The following is an 11964-nucleotide window of genomic DNA, read 5'->3' as shown; positions in this document are numbered from 1 at the left end:
TCGTTCATTATTAATTGACAGTCAGATTTTGCAACCGGATCAGCCTGCAAAGTTCATAGTCTGGACTTCGTAAATGCTCGCGCAGCGTAAATGTCAGTTACGTCTGTCTGTCCGTCTGTCTGTCTGTCCGTCCGTCTGTCTGTCTGTCCGTCCGTCTGTCTGTGTGTCAAAAATTTGACATTTTTAACAAAAAGACGCTTACACTTACAAGGGGAAAAAAAGGAAAAAAGATTGATAATAATGACATTAACGCTGAGATAGAAATAATTAAATTTTTCACTATTCCTTTTATTCCTAAAATTTCGGAAAAAATAAAAAAATTCTTTATTAACTCTCCATTGATACGTATAGCTTACATAGGAATTAATAAATTTATTGTAATAAAATTATTAAAGTACAAATAAGGATGTGTTACCATATTTTTCGCAGTCAGATGTTGTCTACAAAAATGACTGTAAGGATTGTGAGTCTTCTTATATAGGACAGACGAGTAGATGCCTATCAACACGCATCAAGGAATATAAAAAAAACCACATTAATAAGAATACTTCCCAAAATTCGGTTATTACACAACATCGCTTGGATTTATCTCATGATTTTAATTGGGATTCTGTACGCATTTTGGACAGAGAAAAAATATAGAACAGAAGAATGGTATCAGAAATGATACATATTAAGAGGCAGAAACATGGTCTAAATTTACAAAATGACACTCAATCTTTGAATTCATTATACACGGATTTGTTTTGTAAAACATGACACTTCCACATCTTGCATCTTATATTTATTATTTATTACTTTGACTTTGCGATATGTTTCTTGTTTGTTTCTTGTCTCATTCCACTTTGATCACTTCAACGTATACGTCGTGTTTTAACAATTTATGTAGGTTTGTATAAATCTGCTAAAGAATTTTGTAATTACTGCTATAAAAAAATCTTTTTATCAATTATTATTATATTTCTAATGAATACTTAGCGGAATAACTAAATGGATTGAATTTATTACGACGTTCCACCAGTCTAAATGTTAACTCGTCTTCATGTGAGTGAATATTTTACATTAATTCGTTTTATGTTAATAATTATTGATAATAATTTTTTAGTAAATTGAGCACTTTAGTGAACGAGTTTAAACTTTTGGACATTATTACGTAATTGCGTTTGTAATTCTTCATGCTTCACTACATCATTAAACTTTCAATGTACTGAAGAGGATCTCAAGCAGAGATCGAAACGTATACTTAATTGCAATAAAGAAATATTATCATACACATTGTCATCTAGTGTCGGCTCATATTGGCATTTTTTATTATTTATGATTTATTCTTCTGAGCCTTTAACTCAGGCCTCGGCAAGAAATGCAACTTTCGGCCGTTTTTTGAATCGACTCCGCCTACCGCTGTCCCCCTTACCTCACCACCCGCGCGCAATCCAAATGCCGCGCGACACTTAGGAGCGTACTAGACGCTCATAGACGTAAGGAGCATTCGTTCGGGGCGCTCGATACGCTGTAATCTTCATTCTATCTTTTTTTTCGCACATTACATACGAAACTAATAGTGAATTCGGTTGAACACATACTAGTGCATATTAGTGCACATTAAAGCCGTTATACACAGATTTAATCCGTGTAAAAGTAAAATGCAAATATTCGAATTACAAAATACAGATTTTACATAACGGCACAATAACATCTATTGCAGATCTCATGGTTTAATTCCGTTTTTATATTTATATTAAACATACATTTTTATAATTTCAATTTGTGTACGATTTTAATGTGCGTCAGTGCGCACTGAGTGCAGATCCAATCGAATTCGCTGTAAGATAGAACGACGCAACGTGTGAGCACTAAAAGCGAATACATCCAATGAATTTTCAAATAGATTTCCACATCACCCTTGAGGTACTATTGTTGACGCGTTTTTTTTTAAGTGGTATCCCCAGTAGGCCTAGTCCACTGATAAAAATGATGAATTGTACGACCATTTAAATTTTTAGTAATTGAACAAAATAACAGATCGAATTAAGAAAATTCAATACGATTTTCGGAATCTTTTACGGGCGAAAGCAGAAACGTCGATTTTCATATTACTCGTAGCGATCCGTATAAGACGAGGTAAAGAATTATCACTCAAGGAAGAACGTCTTTCATTTTTTATTAATTTCATTTTGGAAAATGATGTCTCACATAAATATGTGGATCCAAACATAGAATGAATTCGAAGTCCGAAATCTCGAAGCTTGGGATATGATGATTCTTTCAACATTTTGTAAAAATCGACACCAGTTTCTTTAATCGTTTTAAGCGAAATATCGTTCTGTAAATCAAATAATTCATCCTGCAAATCAAGATGCTGTTCTTCAATTGGAGCTGTAAGGGGATTCTCGAAAAGAATTAATTCGGTTTTAAGTTTCTCGAAACAAGTAAACCGCTTATCGAATTCGTCTATTAGAGAATCTAGAAAATGAGTATATTCTTTGAAATTACAAACATTGCCATGTTCTTCGAGAATAATCTGACATGAGGGAAAAAAGTGAAATATTAGTGAATATTTTACATTAATTCGTTTTATGTTAATAATTATTGATAATAATTTTTTAGTAAATTGAGCACTTTAGTGAACGAGTTTAAACTTTTGGACATTATTACGTAATTGCGTTTGTAATTCTTCATGCTTCACTACATCATTAAACTTTCAATGTACTGAAGAGGATCTCAAGCAGAGATCGAAACGTATACTTAATTGCAATAAAGAAATATTATCATACACATTGTCATCTAGTGTCGGCTCATATTGGCATTTTTTATTATTTATGATTTATTCTTCTGAGCCTTTAACTCAGGCCTCGGCAAGAAATGCAACTTTCGGCCGTTTTTTGAATCGACTCCGCCTACCGCTGTCCCCCTTACCTCACCACCCGCGCGCAATCCAAATGCCGCGCGACACTTAGGAGCGTACTAGACGCTCATAGACGTAAGGAGCATTCGTTCGGGGCGCTCGATACGCTGTAATCTTCATTCTATCTTTTTTTTCGCACATTACATACGAAACTAATAGTGAATTCGGTTGAACACATACTAGTGCATATTAGTGCACATTAAAGCCGTTATACACAGATTTAATCCGTGTAAAAGTAAAATGCAAATATTCGAATTACAAAATACAGATTTTACATAACGGCACAATAACATCTATTGCAGATCTCATGGTTTAATTCCGTTTTTATATTTATATTAAACATACATTTTTATAATTTCAATTTGTGTACGATTTTAATGTGCGTCAGTGCGCACTGAGTGCAGATCCAATCGAATTCGCTGTAAGATAGAACGACGCAACGTGTGAGCACTAAAAGCGAATACATCCAATGAATTTTCAAATAGATTTCCACATCACCCTTGAGGTACTATTGTTGACGCGTTTTTTTTTAAGTGGTATCCCCAGTAGGCCTAGTCCACTGATAAAAATGATGAATTGTACGACCATTTAAATTTTTAGTAATTGAACAAAATAACAGATCGAATTAAGAAAATTCAATACGATTTTCGGAATCTTTTACGGGCGAAAGCAGAAACGTCGATTTTCATATTACTCGTAGCGATCCGTATAAGACGAGGTAAAGAATTATCACTCAAGGAAGAACGTCTTTCATTTTTTATTAATTTCATTTTGGAAAATGATGTCTCACATAAATATGTGGATCCAAACATAGAATGAATTCGAAGTCCGAAATCTCGAAGCTTGGGATATGATGATTCTTTCAACATTTTGTAAAAATCGACACCAGTTTCTTTAATCGTTTTAAGCGAAATATCGTTCTGTAAATCAAATAATTCATCCTGCAAATCAAGATGCTGTTCTTCAATTGGAGCTGTAAGGGGATTCTCGAAAAGAATTAATTCGGTTTTAAGTTTCTCGAAACAAGTAAACCGCTTATCGAATTCGTCTATTAGAGAATCTAGAAAATGAGTATATTCTTTGAAATTACAAACATTGCCATGTTCTTCGAGAATAATCTGACATGAGGGAAAAAAGTGAAATATATTATCATTTAAGTGAGATTTCAATGCCTGTAATTTTCTTCGAAAAGAATTAACATGACTGACTAACTGGGAAATATTTTGATTCATCTTTTGCAGCTTTAAATTGAGAAACCTAAGTTGATTACTTATATCAGTAATAAAAGCGAGTTCAGTAAGAAATGTGACATCTTCCAAAAGGGATATATATTCATGAAATTTTGATTTGTTCATTTCTTTTAGAAAAAGAAGAATCTCTTTTCTTATTGTGAAAAATACTTGTAAACATTTTGCAGCACTAAGCCAACGAACTGGACAATGAAGTGGGACATCTGTGTAAACAGCTTTATGTTCGTCAAGAAATAATTTAAATTTTCGGTGAGTCAGAAATTTGTGTCCACCTTTAATTTCATTGATTATTTTAGTGATAGTCTCCATAGCTGTTGAAAGTTTTACAACTTTACCGGCTAATGCTTCCTGATGTATTATGCAATGTATAATGGGGATATTTAAATTTCGCTGTTTTAATTGGCCAGCAAATCCTATCTTTGAACCTGTCATCGCTTTCGCACCGTCAGTTGTAATCGAAGAACATTTACTAAAATCTATGTTAAACTTTTTAAGAGTTTCTTCAACTGCCAAAAAAATATCGAGACCTGTTGTTGTGTCACGTAATACGACAAAATCTAAAAGTTCCTCGACACACGAGTAATCGTTTTGCACAATTCGAGTAAAAATACTCAGTTGGCTCATGTGTCGAATATCGGTACTTTCATCAAGGCACAGAGAAAAATATTTACATGATTTTAGAAGATCCTGTAACTTGTCTCCTATAGAATCATTTATATCAGCAATTCTTGAAGTTACAGTTTTTGCACTAAGGGGAATATTCACTGCTTGCTCCAAAGTTAAAGAATTGCCAAAAGCTTTTACTGTTTCGATAATACAATCTTTTATAAAGGCACCTTCGGTAAATGGCTTAGAATTTTGTGCTATAAGCAAAGACACAGCGTAAGACGCTTGTAGGGAAGAAGAATCATCATTGGAAGAAGAAGAAGGTATTGAATTTTCTTGATGAACTAATTTCAAACCTTCGATAACACTCAGTTTCTCTGAATTTGAGTAATTCGAATAATTTTTCTCATGACGGTTTTTGAAATGCTTCTCAATCACAAATTTTTTAGCAACCGAAGGTTCATATCTACAAAGTAAACAAATCGTCCGACCTGAAATACAACTAAAAAAGTAATTAATTTCCCAAGATTTATCAAAAACTTGAACATACTTATTTCTCTCCATCCCCGCGCGCGCGATGTTAATTTCTCAGTAAAATAATCAAATTAAACGTATTTACCTTTATGCTACAGATAGCAATTTACCTCTTTGCTGTCTCGATCTGCTGAATGTCTGCTACGATCCCACGAATTTCACAAGATCACTAATTTGCTATGTAAGGTACGAGAGACGAACTGCTCACGATATGACAATCGCTGACGCCCGCGACCGCGACAATTGCCGAAACGTCGACAATGAACGTCGACAATAAAAAACAAAATTTTTCAGCGGTCGCGGGCGTCAGCGATTGTCATATCGTGAGCAGTTCGTCTCTCGTACCTTACATAGCAAATTAGTGATCTTGTGAAATTCGTGGGATCGTAGCAGACATTCAGCAGATCGAGACAGCAAAGAGGTAAATTGCTATCTGTAGCATAAAGGTAAATACGTTTAATTTGATTATTTTACTGAGAAATTAACATCGCGCGCGCGGGGATGGAGAGAAATAAGTATGTTCAAGTTTTTGATAAATCTTGGGAAATTAATTACTTTTTTAGTTGTATTTCAGGTCGGACGATTTGTTTACTTTGTAGATATGAACCTTCGGTTGCTAAAAAATTTGTGATTGAGAAGCATTTCAAAAACCGTCATGAGAAAAATTATTCGAATTACTCAAATTCAGAGAAACTGAGTGTTATCGAAGGTTTGAAATTAGTTCATCAAGAAAATTCAATACCTTCTTCTTCTTCCAATGATGATTCTTCTTCCCTACAAGCGTCTTACGCTGTGTCTTTGCTTATAGCACAAAATTCTAAGCCATTTACCGAAGGTGCCTTTATAAAAGATTGTATTATCGAAACAGTAAAAGCTTTTGGCAATTCTTTAACTTTGGAGCAAGCAGTGAATATTCCCCTTAGTGCAAAAACTGTAACTTCAAGAATTGCTGATATAAATGATTCTATAGGAGACAAGTTACAGGATCTTCTAAAATCATGTAAATATTTTTCTCTGTGCCTTGATGAAAGTACCGATATTCGACACATGAGCCAACTGAGTATTTTTACTCGAATTGTGCAAAACGATTACTCGTGTGTCGAGGAACTTTTAGATTTTGTCGTATTACGTGACACAACAACAGGTCTCGATATTTTTTTGGCAGTTGAAGAAACTCTTAAAAAGTTTAACATAGATTTTAGTAAATGTTCTTCGATTACAACTGACGGTGCGAAAGCGATGACAGGTTCAAAGATAGGATTTGCTGGCCAATTAAAACAGCGAAATTTAAATATCCCCATTATACATTGCATAATACATCAGGAAGCATTAGCCGGTAAAGTTGTAAAACTTTCAACAGCTATGGAGACTATCACTAAAATAATCAATGAAATTAAAGGTGGACACAAATTTCTGACTCACCGAAAATTTAAATTATTTCTTGACGAACATAAAGCTGTTTACACAGATGTCCCACTTCATTGTCCAGTTCGTTGGCTTAGTGCTGCAAAATGTTTACAAGTATTTTTCACAATAAGAAAAGAGATTCTTCTTTTTCTAAAAGAAATGAACAAATCAAAATTTCATGAATATATATCCCTTTTGGAAGATGTCACATTTCTTACTGAACTCGCTTTTATTACTGATATAAGTAATCAACTTAGGTTTCTCAATTTAAAGCTGCAAAAGATGAATCAAAATATTTCCCAGTTAGTCAGTCATGTTAATTCTTTTCGAAGAAAATTACAGGCATTGAAATCTCACTTAAATGATAATATATTTCACTTTTTTCCCTCATGTCAGATTATTCTCGAAGAACATGGCAATGTTTGTAATTTCAAAGAATATACTCATTTTCTAGATTCTCTAATAGACGAATTCGATAAGCGGTTTACTTGTTTCGAGAAACTTAAAACCGAATTAATTCTTTTCGAGAATCCCCTTACAGCTCCAATTGAAGAACAGCATCTTGATTTGCAGGATGAATTATTTGATTTACAGAACGATATTTCGCTTAAAACGATTAAAGAAACTGGTGTCGATTTTTACAAAATGTTGAAAGAATCATCATATCCCAAGCTTCGAGATTTCGGACTTCGAATTCATTCTATGTTTGGATCCACATATTTATGTGAGACATCATTTTCCAAAATGAAATTAATAAAAAATGAAAGACGTTCTTCCTTGAGTGATAATTCTTTACCTCGTCTTATACGGATCGCTACGAGTAATATGAAAATCGACGTTTCTGCTTTCGCCCGTAAAAGATTCCGAAAATCGTATTGAATTTTCTTAATTCGATCTGTTATTTTGTTCAATTACTAAAAATTTAAATGGTCGTACAATTCATCATTTTTATCAGTGGACTAGGCCTACTGGGGATACCACTTAAAAAAAAACGCGTCAACAATAGTACCTCAAGGGTGATGTGGAAATCTATTTGAAAATTCATTGGATGTATTCGCTTTTAGTGCTCACACGTTGCGTCGTTCTATCTTACAGCGAATTCGATTGGATCTGCACTCAGTGCGCACTGACGCACATTAAAATCGTACACAAATTGAAATTATAAAAATGTATGTTTAATATAAATATAAAAACGGAATTAAACCATGAGATCTGCAATAGATGTTATTGTGCCGTTATGTAAAATCTGTATTTTGTAATTCGAATATTTGCATTTTACTTTTACACGGATTAAATCTGTGTATAACGGCTTTAATGTGCACTAATATGCACTAGTATGTGTTCAACCGAATTCACTATTAGTTTCGTATGTAATGTGCGAAAAAAAAGATAGAATGAAGATTACAGCGTATCGAGCGCCCCGAACGAATGCTCCTTACGTCTATGAGCGTCTAGTACGCTCCTAAGTGTCGCGCGGCATTTGGATTGCGCGCGGGTGGTGAGGTAAGGGGGACAGCGGTAGGCGGAGTCGATTCAAAAAACGGCCGAAAGTTGCATTTCTTGCCGAGGCCTGCTTTAACCCATTAACCGCTGAATGCACTGGAATTTTACCTCGAGTTCAACGTTTATTTCTCGAATAAAATATATAAGGAAAAAAATCGAGAATACATGAATTTTATAGTTTCAAGGTTGCTCTTTCGAATGGCGATGAGAAAATTTTCAAAAAATTGCAATTTCCAATATTTTTTTGCAAAAATATGTAAAAAATCATGATTTTCAGACTAATTTTTTTTCGTTTCTCATAAAATTTTTTGTCAAAACGCATTTGTATCGACTTAAAATAAGTCATAAACGTGCACCCGATGTGTCCACTAAAGGAATCCATCATACTTGATTTTTTTTTTATTGTCTTATTAACAAAATAGCGGTCGATACGACGACATATTTGTGCGTTTTTCATAATTGCCCATCATCTAACATGAAAGTAATTCTACTTGAACAATACTCATTACTCAGGGGTTTTTGGGGTCGCTGATTACGAATCTGATGTTAGTTTTGTTAAATTTAAAATGGCGGACCCTAAATATTAAATATTCATCGATTTTTGTGGTTTTCAGTATCTTTATGGTTTTTCAGTCGCTGATTCCGAATTCATGATCAGATTTTTGAAATTCAATATGGCGGACCCAATATGGCAGGCGAAAAATATTAAATATTCATCGATTTTTGTGATTTTTAATATCTGCATGTTTTTTGGGTCGCTGATAACGAATTTGTGGTCAGATTTTCAAAATGACGTCTTCAAAATAGCGGGCACCATCTCTAAAATTTCAAATTACGCAAATGAAAAAAATTTCTTCGTGTTGTATGCAAAATTGTCAAGAAAAAGTGTCTCTTGTGATTTTTATCTAAATCACACCGTTTCCGAGAAAAAAATTTACGATGTTTCCATAATGCAATGATAAGACTCAAATCATAAACAAAGATTTAGTGGCTACGCATGGGTGACATTAAATTTCGTAATATAAATAATAAGTTATTAATTTAATAATAAAAAAATTTATCCATTTAAGCATAACAAATATTTGAAGTCATTTTCCGGAACCAGTACTCAAAGAGCGAGTGCTGTTGGTAGTCCGTTTGCTCAACCCTTATATTATTACTAGACAACTACGTTACTACTACGTTACTACTAGACAATAGTCTAGCATCCAATTTTATGTGCAATGATTTTTATGGCGAAATTCACCGAGCTGGTCCATTCTCATAATGATTGCGGATAAGATTAGTCATACTTACTGCCACTAGGCGGCGATGCTATCCGCGAGAGAATTCGTGCAGCGTTTAGTACAAGTGTTGAACCAATCGGTGATTTTTTAATTTGATATATTTGTTTGTATAATTTATTTATAACTTCGTAACGTACTTTCCTTTCTAAATAAAGAATAACATTTATAAAAAAATGGTGTTTATTTTTTTATAATAAGGGACCATATAGCATATTTGTTCATATTACAAGTTTATAACAATTAATAATTGCAACTCCGTGTTTTTATAATTATATGATATATAAAATAAGCAAATAAAAAACAAAGGAACCAAATAAAGAAAAATTTGCAGAAGTGTCCATGATTTGAGTTTTATCATTGCATTATGGAAATTTTTTTTCTCGGAAATATTGTGATTTAGATAAAAATCATAAGAGACACTTTTTCCTGACAATTTTGCATACAATACGAAGAAATTTTTTTCATATGCGTAATTTGAAATTTTAGAGATGGTGCCCGCCATTTTGAATTTTGAAAATCTGACCACAAATTCGTTATCAGCGACCCAAAAAACATGCGGATATTGAAAATCACAAAAATCGATGAATATTTAATACTTTTCGCCCGCCATATTGGGTCCGCCATCTTGAATTTCGAAAATCTGATCATGAATTCGGAATCAGCGACTGAAAAACCATAAAGATACTGAAAACCACAAAAATCGATGAATATTTAATATTTTGGGTCCGCCATTTTGAATTTAACAAATCTAACATCAGATTCGTAATCAGCGACCCCAAAAACCCCTGAGTAATGAGTTTTGTTCAAATAGAATTACTTTCATGTTAGATGATGGGCAATTTTGATAAACGCACAAATATGTCGTCGTATCGACCGCCATTTTGTTAATAAGACAATAAAAAAAAATCAAGTATGATGGATTCCTTTAGTGGACACATCGAGTGCACGTTTATGACTTATTTTAAGTCGATACAAATGCGTTTTGATAAAAAATTTTATTAATAAAATTTATTAATAAAATTATTAATAAAAATTTTATATATAGAGAAATGAAAAAAAATTAGTCTGAAAATCATGATTTTCTACATATTTTTGCAAAAAAATATTGGAAATTGCAATTTTTTGAAAATTTTTTAATCGCCATTCGAAAGAGCGACCTTGAAACAATAAAATTCATGTATTCTCGATTCTTTTCCTTATATGTTTCATACGAGAAATAAACGCTGAACTCGAGGTAAAATTTCAGTGCATTCAGCGGTTAATGGGTTAATTATACATATTGTATATACATTAGGGTGGTCCTTATTTTTCGAACACGGAATTTTTTTAATCTCATGATTCAGAATGATTCCTTTTTATAAAAGAACAATCTCTGGAAAATTTCAGCTCAATTAGATTATAGCAAAAGGTGCCGAAGGACGATTGATTTTTTATATATGTACTGATTTTTAAGATAATTGAGTATTTTACATACAATATAAATCTAATATTAAATATAAATAAATTTCTATACAAATCAATTAAAGAAGACTCTCGAAAGTTTCAAATAACAAGAATATAAAGGAATATAATGAGATCTATTCGCTGTTATTACTGCGATCATATATAAGATATGTTAAAGAGTGAATTTTATATACTACGTAAGTAATAGTTCCCCCCATAGCGCGCTGAAAATCCTTCGGACTTAAAAACGCAAATCTAATCAACTACCGTAGTAATATCATAATTTTTGATGCTTATAGCATCTAAATTGGATCTTAATAATATGTTGAAAGACATATTAAATTTCTAAAAATGTAATGTTAAAGTAATAATAAATGTAAATATCTGAAAAATAAGATTGCGAAGAATATCACAAGTTGGCGTTTCGTCCCGGATTCCCACTACTAGACTCATCAGTACGGTAATGTAGTGGGAGCCTACCTTAGACGCCTGGGAGATGTCTGTTAAACTAGCACCCCCCCCACAAAAAATCAAAATGGCACCTATGTCAGAATTAAGTGCTATGTTACGTCCTGTAGACTCCACGATTCTTTTCTTTCAAAGGATCTTGGTCAGCGTCATGACCAGAGTGAAATTTACGAGAAGGGCCCGAGCGCGGATATCTGATAATCGAGGCCTAAGTAAACACCACGCGCTGGGAAACTCGTAAATGCAACTCAAAAAAAAAATAAAACGAGGAAAACAACTTGCGTACAAAGGGCTGACGGCGATAAAAATTGCGAAACCACATATTTCTAAGCGGTCATTAGATAACGAACACTCTAAGGTATCATCTGGGAACTCTAAGAAAACTAGCTTAAAAAAAAATAACTGGCGCCATGTCCATTGTGCCAAATTGTAAACTCTTAGAGAATTTCCCACAGCAATGTTCATTTGACATCTAATAAATGAAGCGCGGAAACCGACGACTCTTCTGGTCATATATTTTTTCTATAACAAAGCGCGACGTGGTCCCGACTGTAATTTCCTA

General features: G+C 33.4%; 2 protein-coding genes across 2 annotated transcripts; one reads left to right on the top strand and one right to left on the bottom strand.

Moving 5' to 3' along the window:
• Positions 1 to 3540: 3540 nt before the first annotated feature.
• On the bottom strand, positions 3541 to 5325 carry LOC108781387 (general transcription factor II-I repeat domain-containing protein 2B). Its single transcript, XM_018549339.1, has one exon. The coding sequence runs from the start codon at positions 5323 to 5325 to the stop codon at positions 3541 to 3543; it is 1785 nt and encodes a 594-aa protein (XP_018404841.1).
• A 471-nt stretch (positions 5326 to 5796) lies between these two features.
• LOC108781386 (general transcription factor II-I repeat domain-containing protein 2B) lies at positions 5797 to 7581 on the top strand. Its single transcript, XM_018549338.1, has one exon. It carries the CDS (start codon positions 5797 to 5799, stop codon positions 7579 to 7581), a length of 1785 nt encoding a protein of 594 aa, XP_018404840.1.
• The last annotated feature ends 4383 nt before the right edge of the window (positions 7582 to 11964 follow it).

This window comes from Cyphomyrmex costatus, unplaced genomic scaffold (genome assembly GCF_001594065.2).
Source record: "Cyphomyrmex costatus isolate MS0001 unplaced genomic scaffold, Ccosl1.0 scaffold807, whole genome shotgun sequence".
In the NCBI taxonomy this organism is placed as follows: domain Eukaryota; kingdom Metazoa; phylum Arthropoda; class Insecta; order Hymenoptera; family Formicidae; genus Cyphomyrmex; species Cyphomyrmex costatus.
This window is presented reverse-complemented; position numbering and strand designations above follow the sequence as displayed.